Genomic DNA, 22,197 nt, shown 5'->3' with positions numbered 1-22,197 from the left:
CAGAGGCCAGGAATCCTGTGGTGTGTATCTCACCTCCCGAATCTCCAAATTCTGACCACCATCGATAAGGCATAAGTCAGGAGTGTGATGGAATATTCCCCACTTGCCTGGATGAATACAGCTCCAGCAAAACTCAAGAATTTAAAACACCCACTAAATTGCTACACTTTCCACAATCAGTCCCTGGGGCAATATGGTGGTGCAGTGGTTAGCACTAGGACTATGGCGCTGAGGACCTAGGTTCGAATCCTGGCCCTGGGTCACTGTCCGTGTGGCATTTGCACATTCTCCCCGTGTCTCGGTGGGTTTCACCCCCACAACCCAAAAGTGTGCTGGCTAGGTGGATTGGCCACTCTAAATTGCCCCTTAACTGGAAATAAAAATTGGGTACTCTCAATTTTTAAAAAAACAATCAATCCCTCAACAACTGATGAACAGTGGCAGTCATATATACCATCTATAAGATGCAATGCAGGAACTTGCCAAGGTTCCTTCGGCAGCACCTTCCAAATCCACAGCCATCACCAAATAGAAGGACAAGGGCAGCAGACAGGTTGGAACACCACCACCTGGAGGTTCATAAGAACATAAGAACGAGGAGCAGGTGTAGGCCACCTGGCCCCTCGAGCCTGCTCCGCCAATCAATGAGATCATGGCTGACCTTTTGTGGACTCAGCTCCACTTTCCAGCCCAAGCACCACTTAGTCCCTTTATCCTTCAAAAAACTATCTATCTATCTTGAAAACATTTAATGAAGGAGCTTCAACTGCTTCACTGGGCAAGGAATTCCATAGATTCACAACCCTTTGGGTGAAGAAATTCCTCCTAAACTCAGTCCTAAATCTACTTCCCCTTATTTTGAGGCTATGCCCCCTAGTTCTGCTTTCACCCGCCAGTGGAAACAATCTGCCCGCATCTATCCTATCTATTCTCTTCATAATTATATATGTTTCTATAAGATTCCCCCTCATCCTTCTAAATTCCAGTGAGTACAGTGCCAGTCTACTCAACCTCTCCTCATAATCCAACCCCTTCAGCTCTGGGATTAACCAGTAAATCTCTTCTGCACACCCTCCAGTGCCAGTACGTCTTTCTCAGGGAAGGAGACCAAAACTGAATACAATACTCCAGGTGTGGCCTCACTAACACCTTATACAATTCCAGCATAACCTCCCCTGTCTTAATCTCCATCCCTCTAGCAATGAAGGACAAAATTCCATTCACCTTCTTAATCACCTACTGCACCTGTGAGCCAACATTTTGCGACTCATGCACGAGCACACCCAGGTCTCTCTGCACAGCAGCATGTTTTAATATTTTATCATTTAAATAATAATCCCTTTTGCTGTAATTCCTACCAAAATGGATAACCTCACATTTGTCAACATTGTATTCCATCTGCCAGACCCTATCCCATTCACTTAACCTATTCAAATCCCTCGGCAGACTTCCGGTATCCTCTGCACTTTTTGCTTTACCACTCATCTTAGTGTCGTCTGCAAACTTGGACACATTGCCTTTGGTTCCCAATTGTGGGCCCAGCACTGATCCCTGAGGGACACCACTAGTTACTGACACCTGATTGCCAACCAGAGGTTCCTCCCCAAATCACTCACCATTCAGACGTGGAAATATATTGCCGTTCCTTCACTGTCACTGGGTCATAATCCTGGAACTCACTCCCTAACAGTGCTGTACCTACACCTCAGGGACTGCAACAAATCAAGAATGCAACTCACCACCATCTTCTCAGGGCAATGAGGGATGGACAATAAATGCTGGCCTAACCAGCGACATCCACATCCTTTGAAAGAAAAATAATTTGCCAACTCCATCATCACTGTATCATGTGACTATGAGGATGATAGAAGAACTAAATGCACCTCAATCGTTTCTTATTCATAAATTCCTGTGTTCCTTCACTTGATATCCATCACAAGCATGCTGCTCGTTTTTAGAAGCATAATCATAGCAACATACAGAACAGGAGGCCATTCAGCTCATCATGACAGTGCTTCAAAGGGCTTTCCAATTAGCCTCATTCCCTTGTTTTTATCAGATACTTCTGCAAATATTTCCTTGACAAGAATATATCTATTGGGGCTGGTTTAGCTCACTGGGCTAAATCGCTGGCTTTGAAAGCAGACCAAGGCAGGCCAGCAGCACGGTTCAATTCCCGTACCAGCCTCCCCGAACAGGCGCCGGAATGTGGCGACTAGGGGCTTTTCACAGTAACTTAATTGAAGCCTACTCGTGACAATAAGCGATTTTCATTTTCATTTCATAACCCACATGTGAAGCTTACCTTCCAGCTATGGTATTGCAGATCATAAAAACTCAACTGGGTGTGATTTTCCCATAAATTACCTTTGCTAGTCTTTGGGATATTTGGGCCGCACCCGCCCGGAAACCAGAATTCCCATTGAATCTCAATGGACTATTACATGGTCTGCGTTCCACCCGTGGCAATCGTGCGGTGGGCGGGGTGGAAGAATCCAGTCCAAGTGTCATTTCAGCAGGGAATATTGGCGCAAATTGCACCAGCTGTTCCGGCACAATTCACATTGTGAACGTCCCGCACTGAATAATTTTGTTGGAACCAGGAGTGATTCACGCCCAAAGTGTGATATGTGGGTCCCAAAGACGCAGACAAGGTGGATCCTCAGAGATCATTTTTAAAGGGCATTTTTAAAGGGTGCCCCACTCTGAAAAATAACCCTACAGTATCCCCCTTCGCACGAGAAAAGACCTACCCCCTCTTGCCAACAAAACCAAAGACCCCCCCCCCCTCACCCCCAACATGGCCAACATTGGGCTTCAGTGCCCCACCATACCACCATCCTAGGTGGCATCAAATCCCCCCCCCAAAGAACTGCTGGCCTCAGGGCCCTCCCAAAGGGTCTCCCTTCTGCCCCCCCCATTCTCCCCCCCTAGATATGCGACACCCCACTTTGGGGTCACCAAATGCCAACCCTCTCCATGTCCTGCCCCTTGGCAATGCTAACTTGACACCGTCCCCTGCCAACCTGTAAGTGCCATGGCACTACCCTGTGATGAACCTGGAGGTTACAATGTCCTCCGAGCCTCATGACGTGCTCATCACTTCTATTTAAAGGATTCCACAGTGGCTGCAAGAAAGTGCCCATTGAAGAAACCTTGCACTTTAATATCTGTGTGGTGCCAACTGTTTGTTAGGGAAATGTTCTTCCGTTCAGGCATGCTGTTCAGGCATCAGAGGTTGAAAAGGACCTCGTTGAAAAAAATGCTCTCAGGCAGACAGCACCTACTCTTTCAGGAAGCACTTCAGGGTAAAAAAAAACATTGCAGAAAAACTACGGTCAGACATGACACCTGCTCTAAAGAGAAAGAACTTCACAGTTAATTGACCGTAAAGTGCTATTAAAAATAAATAAAGCATACCCTCCTTTGAGATAACCTTCAGTTGTCAGTCAAGTCAATGGGGCATGAAATTCAGTGGAAACAACCATGTACGTACAATGGGATAAAAGAAGGCATACTGCAACATTGAGACCACACAGCCTACTGAAACGTCAGGGGGAGTGAAATACCTCTCCAAGCAACAAGCTGCAGACTGGCTCTGTCCTGTGAGAGGATCTCAGAACAGACAGACTGTTGCAGTGCTTTTCCCTATTATGTGGTGTTGAAGATGAAGGAAAGCAGGTTTCAGCACTTCACAAACCCAGAGCGATCCCCATCCTGGTGCAGCCTCTCGATCCGGCCTCCTCCAGCCCAGCCTGAGCCCTTCAACCCCCACAGCATCTGGCCAGTGGCTGCTGTGCCCCTGTGCTCCCTGGAGGTAAGTGGAGAGGGGCACTTACTTCCTTGCTCCCCCTCCTGGTCCACGATACCTGGTCCTCGCTTTTGAGGACCAGCAGTGATTCATGCCGTGGTGAGTTCACACTTGAGTCAGGGTGCGGGGAGGGACATTGAGGGATTTGTGCCTGGCACAACTACTGTGTAAAAAATTACATTCTCTTCATCTTTCCTGATTTGTTTTACCAACTATCTTAAACCTGTCTCCTTTCTTTGCCAACTCTCCTGTCAATGGTAACTTTGATTTACTGCACCATAATTATTTATAACCAGTGTTTTATAAGGCGTACCGTCCTTGCTTTTTTACTCCATGCCCGTTTATAAAGCCTACACCTTAACCAAAATGAAAAGGCAATTATAAAGCAGCCAAGGAATGTTGAAATTGTTCTTGATGACAATCTGCTAATAGTACAGAAATTGAGTATCAGAGAAATAAAGAGACATGTTGTCGAAGCTTTTCAGTTTGCACTCATCAGGACAGTACGCAAGAATACCAATAGTCAAGGAAACAACAATTTACACTACACGAGAAGTGTCCTTTTAGTTGGTATGTGGACTCGGCTTGGTAAAGGCGTTGACATGGGGATTGCAGTATGAATCACAGTTAGTAATTTCTTTCATTTTTCTCCCACCGCCTCCAAACCCCACATTTTCCCACCTTATACCCTGACATGTCTCATTGTACTTCAATATGTCATGGGAATGTCACTTTAAGAAATGTTTGTCTTCTCAAGTGGCTGCAGTGATGTCAGAGTGTGGGTTGAGTGAGCACTGGCTCTGCTTTTTAGTTTTGCTTTGGAGAAAAGCTTGGGTCTGTGTTTTTTAGTTTTGTTTTAGTGTTGGAGCTGCAGCCAGCCAAAGATGGTGTATTATTTATCTCTCTGCCATCCAAAGACTATCTCTAGATCATTTTGTGAATTCAGAATGATAACTGCTCTCAGTAGAGAATTTAAACCTGATGTGTTTCTGTAAAGAGGGTTCTTTTTGTTTTATGGATGTTGCAGGGAAAGATTAAGAGTTACTTAGAGAGTACTGTATTCTTTGGTGGATTTATTGGTGTTGATAGTTGTTAAGATGTTTACTGTGGGTTTATAAAGTGTTAACTGGTTTCATAAATAAACATTGTTTTAATTTAAAAGTATTGCAGATTTCTGATGCAACACACCTGCAGAGTCGTCCCGTGTGTTTCCAAATAACCACAATCCAATCAAAGTTGTGGGTCAGGTGAACTCCATGATACACTTTGGGGCTCTCTAAACCCTGACCCATAACAAATTGGGGGCCCGAGGGGTATGAAAGTCTATCTATTGGGTTGGCTTTGTGAACTTAAGGACAGCGAGGGGTGAGCATATTGTGGTTGCTTTTCAGATGTGGTATTTTAGTTTAAGTAGGGAGTGTGTTGTGGACAATGGCTCTTTCAGAGGCTCTGAAGTTTTTGGGGGTGGAGACGGTCACACGCAGCACCTTACGGACAGAGACTAAAAACAGGCTTTCAGGGTTGGCAAAAACATTGCAGTTAACATTACCTGACAAAATGTGAAAAGATGAGGTAATTATGGCGGTGGCTAAGCAATTAAAATTGCCTGAGACACAGTCTGACTCATTGGAAATGGCAAAAATGCAGTTACAAATTAAACAAATGGAACATGAGAAAGAATTAAAGCAGTTTGAATACGAAAGAGATAAAGAGAAAAACGAGAGAGAAAAGAAACGAAATCAGAAAGAACAGCCTGAGCAGAACAAAAAGAAAGAGAAAGGGAGATACAGATCAGGGGAAAAGATAAAGAGAGAGTTTGAACTTCAGAATATGGCCATGAAACATGACAGTCAGTTAAAATTGCCGGAGGTAAAGGGAAACGTACGGTTGGATGATAGAGACGAGGATAGTGAGAAAGAGCGTCATAGTCGAAGGCTTGGTGGGAATCTATTTAAATATGTCCAAGCATTGCCAAGGTTTGATGAGAAGGAAGTGGAAGCCTTTTTCATTTCATTTGAGAAGGTGGCTAAACAAATAAAATGGCCACTGGACATGTGGCTATTACTGATTCAAACAAAGCTGGTAGGTAGGACTAGTGAAGTGTTTGCATCACTATTGATGGAGGTATCTGGGATGTATGAGGACGTGAAAAAAATCCATTTTAGATGCATATGAACTCGTGTCAGAAGTCCATCGACAAAGGTTTAGGAATTTAAGGAAAAATTTGGTCAAACATACGTGGAGTTTGAAAGATCAAACAGAGAAATTTTGATAGGTAGATAAGGGCTTTGAAAATAGACCAAACGTATGAAGCTATCAGAGAAATTATACTTTTGTAGGAGTTTAAAAATTCAAGTCCTGATGTAGTGAGAACTCATGTGGAAAAGCAGAGGATTAAAACTGCGAGGTTAGTAGCAGTAATGGCATATGATTATGAATTAGTTCATAAATCAAAGTTTGGTTTCCAACATCAGTTTCAGCCTGCGAGGGATAGAAACTGGGGACATGAGAAATACTCACGTGGTAGAGGCAAAGGTGATCTGCTGGGAGATAATAAGGAGAGTGTACCTCAGATTAAAAAAGAAATCCAAGAGGGTGGAAAAGAAATGAAAAGTTTCAAATGTTTTCACTGTAATAAACTAGGCCATGTAAAGTTGGTGGTTGAAGAAAAGCATTGGGAAGGCTGATATGGTAAAACAGGACAAGATAGTGGGGTTTGTTAAAGTGGGAAAGGAAAGCCCAAGTGAAGCGAAGGAGGTGCAAAAGACTATACAGCCTGATCAAGAGGTGATTGATAAGAAGGTGCCAGATCTCTGATCAATTTACTTGTGTGGGTAAAATTTACTCATGTGCACCAGAAGGAACAGGTAAAGAAGTCACAATTTTAAGAGATCCGGGAGCTAGTCAGTCTTTAATGGTAAGAGATGAGGAGTTATATAGTTTGGGAAGAATATTGCCAGAAGAGGTGGTAATATGTGGAATTCCGGGTGAGAAGAGTAGTGTTCCATTATGTAAGGTAAGGTTGGAACGTCCAGTGAAGATTGCTGAAGTGGTAGTAGGAGTAATAGAAAAACTATCTTGTCCAGGAATACAGTTTATCTTGGGTAATGATATAGCTGGATTGCAGGTGGGAGTGATGCCTACTGTGGTTGATAAGTCAGTGGAAAATCAGACAACTGAAGTGTTGAAGGACGAATATCCTGTGATTTTTCGCATTGTGTAGTAACAAGGCTGTAAAGTCACAGGTTAAGACAAGGGGAGAAATCAAAGTGTGAAGATAAAGGTGTAATGCCATTATCAGAAACGATTTTTGATCAGATGGTTGGAAAACAACACGTGGAGGATGAGGCGGATATTTTTAGTTCAGGAAAATTGGCGGAGTTACAACAGAAAGATGTAGAAATAAACCGGATGTGTCAGAAAACATACACAGAAGTGGAATCTGAATGTATTCTGGAGTGTCATCACCGTAAAAGTAATGTCTTGATGAAGAAATGGAGACCTTTACATATGCAGGCAGATGAAAAGTGGGCAGAAATTCACCAAGTGGTATTGCCGGTAGGGTATAGAAAGGAATGTTGCGAGTTGCACACGAGGTACCAGTGGGAGGTCATTTGGGAGTGAGGAAAATCCAGGCTAAAATCCAAAAACATTTTTATTGACCTGGACTACATAAATTGTAGTTACTTTTTGTCGATCATGTCACGAATTTCAAGTGACAGGGAAACCTCAAGCAGTGAAAAACCAGCGCCCTCAATACCCATTCCAGCATTTGAGGAACCTTTGATAAGGGTCTTAATTGATTGCGTAGGACCACTTCCTAAAACAAAAAGTGGGAATCGATGTCTTTTGACAATAATGGATGTGTCTACTAGGTTTCCAGGCCATTTCAGTAGCAAGATTACAGCTAAAAGGATTGTGGAGGAGTTACTTAAATTCCTTACTGGATATGGACTACCCACAGAAGTACAGTCGGATCAAGGATCAAATTTTACCTCAAGGTTATTCAAAGAAGTTATGGATAGCTTAGGAATAAAATAATTTAAATCAACTACGTACCATCCAGAATCACAGGAAGCGTTAGAAAGGTGGCATCAGACATTAAAGACAATGTTGAGGGCTTATTGTCAAGATTATCCAGAGGATTGGGATAAAGGAATTCCATTCGTACTGTTTGCAATTAGGGATGCACCTAATGAGTCAACCAAATTCAGTCTTTTTGAACAGATTTTTGGTCATGAGGTAAGAGGACCACTTAAATTGATTAAGGAAAAATTGGTGAGTGAGAAATCGGAACTTACATTATTGGATTACGTGTCAAATGTTAGGGAACAATTAAATAGAGCAGGGGAATGGGCTGGACAACATTTAAAAGTTGCACAAAATGTGATGAAACGGGTAGCGGACAAGAAATCCAAAGTTCGTAGTTTTGCAAGTGGAGATAAAGTTTTAGTATTGTTATCAGTGGTAGGTGAACCTTTAAAAGCAAGGCTTTGTGGACCGTATCAGATTGAAAGGAAATTAAGTGAGGTGCATTCTGTGGTAAGAATGTCAGATAGAAGGAAAATTCACCACGTGTGTCATGTGAATATGCTTAAAAGGTACTTTGAAAGGGAACGCGATCAAAAGGGGGAGGTTTTAATCATTCTAACTCAAAGTGACAAACCAAATCCAGATGTTTTTGAATTTGACATACCTCAAATTAAATTGGAAAATGAGGATATTCTTAAAAATTGGGGTAAATTGTTGAGTTACCTTCCAGAGGTAAAACGGACTGACCTGAGTTATTGATATCACATCGGCAAGTTTGTGGAGATAAGTTGGGATGCACTAAAATGGCTGTACAGGATGCAGATGTGGGAAATTCTGTTCAAAATGGACATCCATATGGACTTAACCCTTTAAAATTGGCCCAGCTTAACAAAGAAATTGAGAGTATGCTTAAAAATGGCATACTTAAAAGTTGGTTGCAGCCAATGGAGCTCACCCATTGTGATGGTACCCAACAGTTGTGTGTGGACTATAGAAAGGTTAATGCAGTTACAAGAACGGACTCTTATCCTATCCCACATTTGGAGGGTTGCATTGAGAAAGTGGGACAATCAGCTTGTATTTCCAAACTGGATTTACTTAAAGGTTACTGGCAGGTACCTTTATCCAAAAGGGTGAAGGAGATTTCAGCTTTTGTGACTCCAGATGGTATATACCCAATTCAAAATTATGCCATTTGGCATGAAAAACGCCACAGCCACATTTCAACGTTTAACTAACACAGTTGTTTCAGGATTACTCAATGGTGCGGTATACATCGACGATCTCGTAATTTTTAGCCAGGCATTGACCGAACATTTGAAGCATCTGATGGAGTTATTCGATCGACTTCAGGAGGTGGGTTTGGTGATAAACCTAGCCAAAAGTGAATATGGAAAAGCCGAAGTCACTTTCCTTGGCCACACAATCGGACAGGGTGAATGGTCCCACAGGATGTGAGAACAAAAGTTATTGGGGAGTTTCCGATACCCTCAACACAACGGGAAATAATGCGATTTCTTGGTATGAGTGGATTTTACCGGACATTTGTACCAACTTTTTGCAGTGTGGTCGCTCCACTGACGGACTTGCTAAAGAAGCGTAACAAATTCCAGTGGACATCGGATTGTCAACAGGCATTTGGCGGCCTGAAGGCTGTGTTAACCACTGCTCCTGTTAGCCATCCCGAATTATACAAAACCATTCAAAGTGGCTGTTGATGCGAGTGATGTGGGCGTAGGTGCGGTGCTTCTACAAGACGACAACGAAGGGCTAGAGCGGCCTATTGGTTATTTTTGGAAGAAATTGAATTCTCATCAGAAGACATATTCTACGATTGAGAAGGAGACTTTGAGTTTGGTGCTGGCTTTGCAACATTTTCAAATTTCTGTGACCAGCAATCCATCTGACACAATTATCTATACTGATCATAATCCATTGACGTTTTTGGAGCGATTCCGGAATAACAATGCCAGACTGGTTCAATGGAGTTTATTGTTACAATCATTTCATTAAAAAATAATACATGTGGCAGGAAAAGAAAACGTGATAGCCGATTCTGTCTCGAATGTGATGAAGAGAAGCCGCTTCGGTGGACGAAGAACTAAAATGGACTATGTTATTATACCTGTTTGCATGTCTTGCTTTTTGAAGCGAAAAGTATTTTTACTATCTGCATTTCTTAAAGGATAGTGAAAAGGTGGAAAATGAAACCATCTTGAAGTTGATGGTTTATTTTTTTTTCTTGGGGGGAGTTGTCATGGGAATGTCACTTTAAGTAATGTTTGTTTGCTCAAGTGGCTGCAGTGATGTCAGAGTGTGGGTGGAGTTGAGCTCTGGCTCTGCTTTTTAGTTTCGCTTTGAGGAAAAGCTTGGGTGTGTCTGTGTCTTTTAGTTTTGTTTTAGTGTTGGAGCTGCAGCCAGCCAAAGAAGGTGTAATTTTGTGAATTCAGAGTGATAACTGCTCTCAGTAGAGAATTTAAACCTGATGTGTTTCTTTAAAGACGGTTCTGTTTAACTTATGGATGTTGCAAAGAAAGATTAAGAGTTACTTAGACAGTACTGTATTCTTTGGGGGATTTATTGGTGTTGATAGTTGTTGAGATGTTTACTGTGAGTTTATAAAGTGTTGACTGGTTTCATAAATAAACATTGTCTTAATTTAAACGTACTGCAGATTTCTGGTGCATCACACCTGCAGAGTGGGCCCGTGTGTTTCCCCATAACCACAATCTATTCAAAGTTGTGGGTCAGGTGAACTCCATGATACATAGGTGTACAGATCACCAACTGCCTGTCCTGGTCCCCCCCATGCTGACACTATAGTTAAGAAAGCCCACCAACGACTACTTTCTCAGAAGACGGAGGAAATTTGGCATGTCAGCTATGACCCTCACCAACTTCTAAAGATGCACCATAGAAAGCATTCTTTCTGGTTGTATCACAGCTTGGTATGGAGCCTGCTCTGCCCAAAACCGCAGGAAACTACAAAAGGTCATGAATGTAGTCCAGTCCATCACGCAAACCATCCATTGACTCTATCTATAATTCCCGCTGCCTCAGAAAGGCAGCCAGCATAATTAAGGACCCCACGCACCCTGGACATACTCTCTTCCACCTTCTTCCGTCAGGAAAAATACACCAAAGTTTGAGGTCACGTACCAACCGACTCAAGAACAGCTTCTTCCTTACTGCCATCAGAATTTTGAATGGACCTACCTCGTATTATGTTGATCTTTTCTCTGCACCTTGCTATAACTGTTACATTATATTCTGCAGTCTCTCCTTCCTTCTCTATCTACGGTATGCATTGTTTGTGCAGCATGCAAGAAACAATACTTTTCACTGTATACTAATATATGTGACAATAATAAATCAAATCAAATCTATACACTTTGGGGCTCTCTAAATCCTGGCCCATAACAAGTAACAGTCCCAACAAGAGGTGAAACTTACTTTGCTGCGAATAACATGTTCTTCCGATTGTTGACCTCGTTGCGGTCTATGTGCTGTCGAGTCAGGTACTCTGCGGCTGCTTTTGCGGGGAATTCTGTCTCACACACATAACCAAAATCACGGGCCAGATGTACAGCTTCACCTGAAGATAAAGTAGCGCATTGATTTAGTAACTCGAAGCTGGCAGCATATGCACCCACGTGACAAAATTTGAAAGGTGGGAGTGGAATGACAAACACAAGGGAGGTTCTGCACACCTATTAAATAGGACACACATTCCATTCTGGGGCTGGAGGGAGCCTTTGATTTGGTAGTATTCCCCCTTCAGTGTAAACTCCTACCTCAGATAATCCAAGAATTGCAGAGTGCAACTCCAGCTCAGAATTCTGTGTTAACATCCAACAGGAAACAGGTGCTGGGCCCTCTGGGTGCGTTCAGAGAACCCACCTGTACAGGTCTCAACACCGTATTGAGTCTCATAAAGATGGCTACAGCCATGGAAGATTGTGGCCTGTGAGCCTGAGAGTTCTGCATTTCTGGACACAGTTCTCCGAGGGAAGAATGTGAACACGCAAAAATGACATCCTCGTGCAAGACATACATGGGTGGCAGGTTTATAAATTGGTAGAATAGAATCCATGATAAGGGACATAAGTACAAGGAGCAGGTTTCATGAGCTTTATCATGGTACATTTTGTTAAAGTTATGATCACATCAAATTCAGGCTGATTAGTTCAAAATTATTTATTCTTCATATCATAACCCATGTCGTAGTCATGATGTGGAGATGCTGGCGTTGGACTGGGGTGAGCATAGTAAGAAGTCTTACAACACCAGGTTAAAGTCCAACAGGTTTGATTCAAACACGAGCTTTCGGAGCGCAGCTCCTTCCTCACCTGAGGAAGGAGCTGCGCTCCGAAAGCTCGTGTTTGAATCAAACCTGTTGGACTTTAACCTGGTGTTGTAAGACTTCTTACTAATGTCGTAGTGGTTAGACTATTAATGTAGTTCCCAAATCTGCTTGGATCGCCAAGGGGGATTTTGTGTATGGGGAATGTTTGGGGGGAATAAGAATTACAGATTAATCATCCATGTTTATTCTGAACAGGTAAATTGTAACAATTTAATGACCTGGTCTCACTGTGAATCTTTGCCAGCATTGGTTTCAGGTGTTTTAGGCAACATGGGTTTCAGTGCACCCTGTGTAACAACATTAAAAGCCACAAATTTCTGGAAATTTCCTCGACGTACTACTCGCTAGAACTTCAATGCAAATTCTGGCTAAACCAAGTAAACATGGTTTCCATTGACATTCTACTTGAGGGCAGCATGGAGGCACAAGTGGCTAGCACTGTGGCTTCACAGTTCCAGGATCCCAGGTTCGATTCCCCACTAGGTCACTGTCTGTGCGGAGTCTGCACATTCTCCCCGTGTCTGCGTGGGTTTCCTCCGGGCGCTCCGGTTTCCTCCTACAGTCCAAAGACGTGCAGGTTAGGTGGATTGGCCATGCTAAATTGCCCTTAGTGTCCAAAAAGGTTAGATAGGGTTATTGGGTTACGGGAATAGGGTGGAAATGAGTGCTTAAGTGGGTCGGTGGAGACTCGATGAGCCAAATGGCCTCTTTCTGCACTGTATGTTGTATGTTCTACAGGCTCCGTTCTGTCTGACTTGCTGCTGCAAAGTTTTCCGTGAGCTATATTGCAAGAATTTGCTGTACATAAAGGTGTGCATCTTGTCACATCATTCTACATGTTTGTATGGTTTATTCTCTTCCCCCAACTCTCTGATTGAACCGTTGTGGAATTAGAGGCACTAGATATTAAGGACCATAGTTCAGAAATGATCCAAGAAATTGTTATGTATTAAATTTTATATTTGTGGCAGTGGTTTAAAATACATACAGGCATATAGATGGCTAATTAAATATTGTTTACATTTATGAGGTTCCCTGGGGCAGATAATTTACGAGGGATTGTGTTTAGTCCTAGCTAAGCAGGTCAAGGAACATCTTAGTGGGAGGAGACTGGAGAATGCATTATGCTTGGGATACAGATTATGTAATTAATGGGAGGAGCCAGGTCTGTCAGTAGTTTCACCATAGGATTCTAAGTTCAACAGAAGTGTCTGACAAGACAGAAGGGTTTTCAAGATGTTCCTGATGGTGTCTCTCTCCAAAGATCTGCACAGAGAAGCAAGTAACACCGATTGTTAACTTTATTTATAAATCACATTTATAAGTGGCAGTTGAACTGTGAGTTCAAGTTGTTTTTCTCCTTTTATTTAAGATCTGTTTTAACTGTTAATTGTAAATCTATTATTTGCAGTTAATATTAATGTGTTTAAATTAAAGTTTGTTTTGACATAAAAGAGACCAAGGGTGATTAAGTAGTCTTTCCCCATGGTCTTACAAATTGTTGGGATTCTCATACTGGATCCCAGCTCTGTTCTTATGTTTGCATAAATAATTGTTCTCCACTGTACCAGTTTATGTTTTGAAATTTTTTTGCGTTACCTGTAAAAATGCTCAAACTGTAATACAAAATATGCATAAAAACAAAACATGGTTTCAGTCAACATGGTGATATCTGACATGGAGCAAGCCTAAGGAATCGCAAGTGAATGGCATTCATTTTGTGCATCCATGATTGGTGGGCCCGGAAGCGCCCGCAATTTCCGCCTCCAGCCACGATCGGGATCCGAACTCGGTTTCAGGTTCGGGGTATGCCTGCTTAAACAATGTGAAATTCTTGCCAATCTATTTACTGCACGGCACAGAAAGATTGCACTGGGCTTTTCAGCCCAGTTAGGGTATGATGGAACACAGATGTACCTTCAACCAGTGAGGTCAGCAGAGTCACATTGGCGGCTTTCCGTCTCCCAGCTGGAAGGTTTAACCCTATTTTGTCGAGCCTCTCGCGTAACGATCTTCCTCCATTTTTTGACTTTGCCCTGGAGGTAAAACAATTGGAAAGTTGACGTTTAAAGTACAAACTGTGCAAAGTATCACAAAACAAATCTAATTGAGAGACAAGCTTTGATCCTCTACCTTGGCACTATTCCTATTGGTGTGCAGCTGGGTGGGCCTTGCACGTGCCTGACTACACCAGCACCAACCTGGACCACATTCACTTCACGGAATTTCACAAAACACGAGATGAGCTTCTGCAACAGTCAATTTACTTCAGAGGGGCAGCATAGTAGCACAAGTGGATAGCACTGTGGCTTCACAGCGCCAGGGTCCCAGGTTCGACTCCCCGCTGGGTCCCTGTCTGTGCGGAGTCTGTATGTTCTCCCCATGTCTGCGTGGGTTTCCTCCAGATGCTCCGGTTTTATCCCACAGTCCAAAGACGTGCAGGTTAGGTGGATTGACCATGATAAATTGCCCTTAGTTACCAAAAAGGTTAGGAGGGGTTATTGGGTTACGGGGTCAGGTGGAAGTGAGGGCTTAAGTGGGTCGGTGCAGACTCGATGGGCCAAATGGCCTCCTTCTGCACTGTATGTTCTATGTTCTATGAAAAGGCAAATTCCACTAATATAATCCAGCCAATGTATTGACTTTCATTCAATTGATGTTGGCCAGGATTCCCCATTGGAGAGACATGTTGACGCCAGGACTGAATCGCGAGAGTTCTACACTGACGAAAGCATTGCCAGTGCCGGAGCATTTCAGGACACGTTGATGAGCTAGCACCAGGGGCAAATGGCACTAGTGCAATTCCAACAAATGTCGGTGTCTGATTCAATGGGGTCGGGATTGGCACCGGAGAGTCTGACAGGCTGCAGCTGCATTTCAACACTCTCACACACACCCTCATTCCAGCCAAGTCGAAGCCACCCCGAAGAGAGGCCCCAAGATTCACAGAGGCTGAGCTGGGGACATTGTTGGATGGAGTGGCGGGTAGGCGGGGAGCCTGTTCCCCGGGGTGGGAAGGAGGCTGCCACCCGCGGACGTAAACTGGACCTGGGTGCAGACGGCAAAGGCCAAGAGCAGCGTGGGCCCACTGCGAGGACCGGACAACAGGGCAGGAAGAAGCAGCATAACCTCCTCAGGGCGGCCCAGATGAGTCACGGTCTCCATGTACCTGGCACCATCCCCTCCCTCTCCCCCAACATGGTCGCCACCAAGTGGACCGGTAGGCAGTGTTGGGTGAGAGTGAACAACCTCACAGGCCAGCCAGGATGAGCCACCTCCACCGCCATGCCCCTGGCACCAGCCCTTGTCCCACATACCCATAACCGCTCCCCCCAACTTAGAGGGTGATCATACCCCATCCCCTGGCAGACCAGCCTGCTCCACATTCCAACACCCATACCACCTGCCAAGGCTGGGTGCCCCGCACACACAGGCCACCCGCTGCGGATCCATTGCGCTGCTTGCGTCCGAGTGTCACACACTGTGCATTGTCTTTGTGTTGTACCCCCAGGAAAGGTGGGCTTCAACCGCAGAGAGAGAGAGAAGAATGGTAGGGGCCATGGCAGAGATTGGCATCGAAGGTTCAACATGTAGAATCAGTATGGGTGGAGCTAAGAAACAGCAAGGGGCAGCCAACATTGATGGGAGTATTTTAGCGGCCACCAAACTGTAGTGATAATGTAGGGCACAGTATAAATCAGGAAGGGGTTCATGTAACAACGGTAATACCGCAATCATGGGGATGTCAACCCACATTTAAAATGGCTAAACCCAATTAGTATGAATGCTGTGAAGGACAAATTCCTGGAATGTATACGTAGTAGTTTTCTGCAGTAGTATATTGAGCAACCAATTAGGACAGTTTTGATCTATTGTTGCGCAATTTGAAAGGGCTAATTAATAATCCGTAGAATCCTTACGGTGCACAAGGAGGCCATTCAGTCCATCGAGTATGCACCGACACTGGAAAAGAACTCCCTACCTAGGCCCACACCCCCACCTATCCCCGTAACCCCGTGCAATGATCATTGCCTATCCACCTAACCTGCACATCTTTGGACTCTGGGAGGAAACCGGAGCACCCGGATGAAACTCACACAGTTACGAGGCTGGAATTGAACCTGATCCCTGGTGCTGTGAGGCAACATGCCACCCATTCAACTAGTTCATGGCTGATCATTAACCTCAATACCATTTTCCCACACTCATATCCCTTGATACCTTTAGTATATTTGAATCTATCAAACTCTGACTTGAACACATTCAATGTCTGGGATGGAGAATCCCTAAGACTCACCCTGTGTAGAAGGTCTGGGGAACAGGGCAGTTCGGTCGTGGGGGGAGATGGTGGGTGTGGACAATCAGGTCTCGGGGTGTTGAGGGTGTGGGCAGTCAGGTCAGGGGAGATTGAATGAAAATAAAATGAAATGAAATGAAATGAAAATCGCTTATTGTCACGAGTAGGCTTCAATGAAGTTACTGTAAAAAGCCCCTAGTTGCCACATTCCAGTGCCTGTTCGGGGAGGCTGTTACGGGATTGAGGGTGTGAATAGTCAGGTCGGAGGGGCGTTGAGGGTGTGGATAGTCAGGTTTCAGGGGAAGGTGTTGAATGTGTGGGCAGTCAGGTCAGGGAAGTTGAGGGTGTGAGCAGTCAGGTCTCTGGTGGGGGGTGTTGAGGGTGTGGGCAGTCAGGTCAGGGGAGTTGAGGATGTGGGCAGTCAGGTCTCTGGGGGAGGGGGGTGTTGAGGGTGTGGACGGTCAGGTCTCGGGGGGATTGAGGGTGTGGGCAGTCAGGTCTCGGGGGGGGGGGGTGTTGAGGATGTGGGCAGTCAGGTCTCTGGGGGGGGGTTAGTGTTGAGGGTGTGAGCAGTCAGGTCTCTGGGGGGGTGTTGAGGATGTGGACAGTCAGGTCTCTGTAGGGGGGGGGGTTTAGGGTGTGGACGGTCAGGCCTCGGGGGGGATTGAGGGTGTGGGCAGTCAGGTCTCTGGGGGAGGGGGGTGTTGAGGGTGTGGACGGTCAGGTCTCGGGGGGATTGAGGGTGTGGGCAGTCAGGTCTCGGGGGGGGTGTTGAGGATGTGGGCAGTCAGGTCTCTGGGGGGGGGGGGGGGATTAGTGTTGAGGGTGTGAGCAGTCAGGTCTCTGGGGGGGGTGTTGAGGATGTGGACAGTCAGGTCTCTGGGGGGGGGGGGGGTTTAGGGTGTGGACGGTCAGGCCTCGGGGGGATTGAGGGTGTGGGCAGTAGGTCTCGGGGGGGGGGGTAGTGTTGAGGGTGTGAGCAGTCAGGTCGCTGGGTGGGGGTGTTGAGGGTGTGGGCAGTCAGGTCTCTGGGGGGGGAAGTTGAGGGTGTGGGCAGTCAGATCTCTGGGGGCGGGTTGAGGGTGTGGGCAGTCAGGTCTCTGGGTGGGGGTGTTGAGGGTGTGGGCAGTCAGGTCTCTGGGTGGGGGTGTTGAGGGTGTGGGCAGTCAGGTCTCTGGGGGGGGGAAGTTGAGGGTGTGGGCAGTCAGGTCTCTGGGGGGCGGGTTGAGGGTGTGGGCAGTCAGATCTCTGGGGGCGGGTTGAGGGTGTGGGCAGTCAGGTCTCTGGGGGGGCGGGTTGAGGGTGTGGGCAGTCAGATCTCTGGGGACGGGTTGAGGGTGTGGGCAGTCAGGTCTCTGGGGGGGGCGGGTTGAGGGTGTGGGCAGTCAAATCTCTGGGGGCGGGTTGAGGGTGTGGGCAGTCAGGTCTCTGGGTGGGGGTGTTGAGGGTGTGGGCAGTCAGGTCTCTGGGGGGCGGGTTGAGGGTGTGGGCAGTCAGATCTCTGGGGGGCGGGTTGAGGGTGTGGGCAGTCAGGTCTCGGGGGGGGGTGTTGAGGGTGTGGGCAGTCAGGTCTCTGGGGGGGGGTACTGTTGAGGGTGTGGGCAGTCAGATCTCTGGGGGGCGGGTTGAGGGTGTGGGCAGTCAGGTCTCTGGGGGGCGGGTTGAGGGTGTGGGCAGTCAGATCTCTGGGGGGGCGGGTTGAGGGTGTGGGCAGTCAGGTCTCGGGGGGGGGTGTTGAGGGTGTGGGCAGTCAGGTCTCTGGGGGGGGGTACTGTTGAGGGTGTGGGCAGTCAGGTCTCGGGGGGGGTATTGAGGGTCTGGGCAGTCTGGTCGGCTGGGGGGGGTTGTTGCGGCAAAGTGGGCAGTTGGATCAGAGGGGGGTTTAGGTTGGAGTTTTGGAAGGGGCGGCCTCAGGAGTATTGGACTTATGAGTTACACCATTAATCACAGAGTTACACCAGAGATTAGATAGTATAATAATTCTCGGGTAAATATTCGTGTGGTACACGTATCTCACCCAAGTCACCGCCACTGATATTGATGTAAGAGACATTCACAGAGGGCACTGAGCAGCGGAAATCGGCCCATCAGAAGTTTAAATTTCCTGGGCAATTACACCATGTGCCGGGCCGGACCGTATTCTTCTGTACACTAAAGCACAACAGGGGCAGATGACTCAGCAGTCAGCATTGTTGGCATCAGGCGCTCTGCTCCAACATGTGAAACAACTTCCTGACGTTACTCATCCTGAGAAATACTGTGGACTGTTTCAATGTGACTGTCCCACAGATTGACTTTTCATACATAGAAAGGCAAGAGTTCAGAATTAAAGAGACCTCATGAATTCAGAGGAAACAAATCAAGGACTCTTATTTTTAAGTTATCTCCTTCGAGTATTTATCTGACTCCCTTATGAAGATTATGACTGAATCTGTATGCAGCATCTTATCAGACACTACAGCAAATCCTAACCGCACACCCCTTGAAACACTGCTTCCTCACACTGCCTGTTTTTTTTACCAATCACCTTAAACCTGTCACCTCTCGGTATAACCCTTCACCCGGCTCTCTTTATTTCGCTTTCCGAAAACACCTCAAGATTTTAAGCCTCTCTATCAAACCTCCACATCACTTCTCTGCCCCATGAATAATGACCAGTTTATTCACGTAACTGTGATCCTTCATCACTGAAGCCATTCTAATAAATCTCTTCTGTACAAAAGCTAAACCCCCTTCTCTGTTGTGTGCTCTGAATTGGGGTCTGGACTGCAGCTGGGGCCAAATAACTGCTTGAGCACAACTTCTTAGCTTTTGTAGTACATACCTCTGTATATCACAGAATCACAGAAAAATACAGTGCAGAAGAGGCCCTTCAGCCCATTGAGTCTGCACATCAAAAACACCTGACCTACTACCTTATTCCATTTGCCAACACTTGGCCCATAGTTTTGAATGTTATGACGTGCCAAGTGCTCATCCGGGTGCTTTTTAAAAAGATATGAAGTAACCTGCCTCTACCACCCTCCAGGCAGTGAAATCCAGGCCATCACCACCCTCTGGGTAAAAAGGTTTTTCCTCACATTCCCCTAAACCTGCTGCCCCTCACCTTGAAACAGTGTTGCCTCATGAATGACCCTTCAACCAAGGTGAACAGCTGCTCCCTATCCACCTGGTCATGCCCCTCATAATCTTGTACACCTCGATCAAGTCGCCTCTCAGTCTTCTCTGCTCCAGCGAAAACAACCCAAGCCTATCCAACCTCTACCCATAACTTACACATTCCATCCCAGGCAACATTCTGGTGAATTGCCTCTGCACTCTCTCCAGTGCGTCACATCCTTCCTGTAATGTGGAGAACAGAATTGCACCCAGTACTCCAGCTGTGGCCTCACCAAAGTTCTATACAACTCCAAAATGACCTTCCTGCTTTTGGAACCCATGCCTCGATTGACAAAGTAAGAAGTCTTACAACACCAGGTTAAAGTCCAACAGGTTTGTTTCAAACACGAGCTTTCGGAGCACGGCTCCTTCTTCAGGTGAAGAAGCATAGTATCTCACCTGAAGAAGGAGCCGTGCTCCGAAAGCTCGTGTTTGAAACAAACCTGTTGGACTTTAACCTGGTGTTGTAAGACTTCTTACTGTGCTCACCCCAGTCCAACGCCGGCATCTCCACATCATCGATTGACAAAGGCTAGTGTCCTATATGCTCTTTTCACCACCTATTAACCTGCCCTTCTGCCTTCAGAGATCAATGGACAAACACGCCAAGGTCCTCAGAACTTCCCAGTGTCATGGCGATCATTGAATACTTCTGTTTATACAATAAACCTTAAAAAAGACCTCAGTAATAGTACTTACCTCTATTTATAGTATCTACCTCTGTTTATACACCTCTATTTGTACTCTATGTACCTCTATTTAAACTCTCTACCTCTTTTATACTACATGTTTTGTAAGCATAGTATCTCACCTACTTCATTAATTGCTTTATTGAACTATTCTGCTACCTTCAGAGATTTGCACATAAACACTCACACACCCTCCCCCCCCCCCCCCCCGTTCTCTCTTCTTCTACCTCCTCTTTATAATTGTGATGCACAGCATATCCTCAGTCGCCCAACCAAAATGTATCACCTCACATTTTCTGCGTTGAGATCAATTTGCCAAGTGCCTGCCCTTCCGGCCGCCCCTTGTCCTCCTGCAGTCATTATCTTCATTTTACCACATTTCTCAGTTTTGTGTCACTGAAAAATTTGTTCCCTGTACCCCCCCCCCCCCCCCCCCCCACCCAAGTTATTAATGCACATGCAAAAAGCAGTGGTCCGTTCGAACACTGAACCTGGGTGAAGTCCTCCCTCCATATTACAGCCATTCCCCAGAACTCTCTGCTTTCCATCCCTTACTAATTTTGCACCTATACTGCTACTGCCCCTTTCAAACCAAATATGGAACGTTATCGAATAAAGTCGGAATATACAATCTTAACCATATTGTCCTCGTCCTCCCCTTGTTACCCTCATCAAAAATTTCAAGTCTGTCAAACATGATTTTCCCTGAACAAATTTGTGCTGACTCTCGTGAGAGTCCCCATGCTTGTCCAATTGGCTGCGCATTTTCTTTTTGATTACTGGTTCCAGATGTTTCCTCACTGCTGCTGTTTAACTTACTGGCCTGTACTTGTCAGCTTTATCCTTCTCCACGTTTTTAACAAGGGGCTTTTCACAGTAACTTCGTTGAAGTCGGCTTGTGACAATAAGCGATTATTATTATTATTTAACAGTAATTCTCCAGTCCTCTGGCACCACACCACCTCCTCCATATCTAAGGAAGATTGGAAGATTGTGGCCAGCGCCTCCACAATTTCTACCATTCTCTCAGCCATTGAGGAGGCAATCCATCTGGACCAGGTGACTTATCCACTTTTTAGTGCTGCCAAGTTCTACTTTTTCAGTACCTACTCTTTATCTATTTTCAGCTCCTGCAAAATTCTCACAATGCCGTCACTTACTATAGCCATGGAAGCGTTCCCTTTGGAAAAAAACAATGCAAAGTACTCATGTCATACCTTCTGCCTCCACCAACACATATCCATTTTATGAAATGTATTTGCAAAGCAGATGGGAAGAAACCTGACATAATAGCAGACACCAACCAGAGTCTAAACTAAACCTGCCCCGCATCCAATGTTTCCACGGTGTTATGTTACCTGTCCTCTTGTCTCAGATTCTTCCTCATAACTTTCTAAATCAGCCAAGAACCGTTTCCAAGAACAGAATACATGGAACTTCAAACAGTAAATTATCCAAAATGTCAAGAACTTAAACAGTAATTAAATTTATATTTTCTGCTTGCTCTGTCAATTTTGTAAATACCACACAAGCTTCATGTGCGAAAAGCTCCCTTTAAACGAAAGCCCCCCCCCCCCCCCCCCCCCCTCACCCACCCCCTCACCCCACTGCAATGAATAAGATCAGAGGAATTCCAACAGCAGGACAAGGCTCGTCCTTTCACATAAATCAACCCCACCTATTCACATTTTCATACACCTCAGCCTTACCAGCCAGCATTTAATTGCTATTCAAAAGCACTTATGCAGTGCGGTTTAACAACCTCCCCTCGTAACTCATTTTACAATTCTGAAAATAATTCTCTCTTCTGACTGTGACTACAACGAGTAATTTGTCCCGATCT

The 22,197-nt window shown here is 45.4% G+C and overlaps 1 protein-coding gene across 1 annotated transcript in view; it reads right to left on the bottom strand.

The window, feature by feature from the left end:
• The window catches only part of tfap2c (transcription factor AP-2 gamma (activating enhancer binding protein 2 gamma)), a 95,535-nt gene that overhangs the window by 23,930 nt on the left and 49,408 nt on the right, over nt 1-22,197 (bottom strand). The window contains exons 5-6 of the mRNA XM_038802917.1: nt 14,127-14,245; nt 11,297-11,438 (exon numbers count right to left, since the gene is read on the bottom strand). Of these exons, the coding sequence (XP_038658845.1) occupies nt 11,297-11,438; nt 14,127-14,245 (261 nt within the window). The remainder of the gene's footprint in view (nt 1-11,296; nt 11,439-14,126; nt 14,246-22,197) is intronic.

The sequence above is a fragment of the Scyliorhinus canicula genome, chromosome 7 (genome assembly GCF_902713615.1).
Source record: "Scyliorhinus canicula chromosome 7, sScyCan1.1, whole genome shotgun sequence".
NCBI lineage: Eukaryota > Metazoa > Chordata > Chondrichthyes > Carcharhiniformes > Scyliorhinidae > Scyliorhinus > Scyliorhinus canicula.
This window is presented reverse-complemented; position numbering and strand designations above follow the sequence as displayed.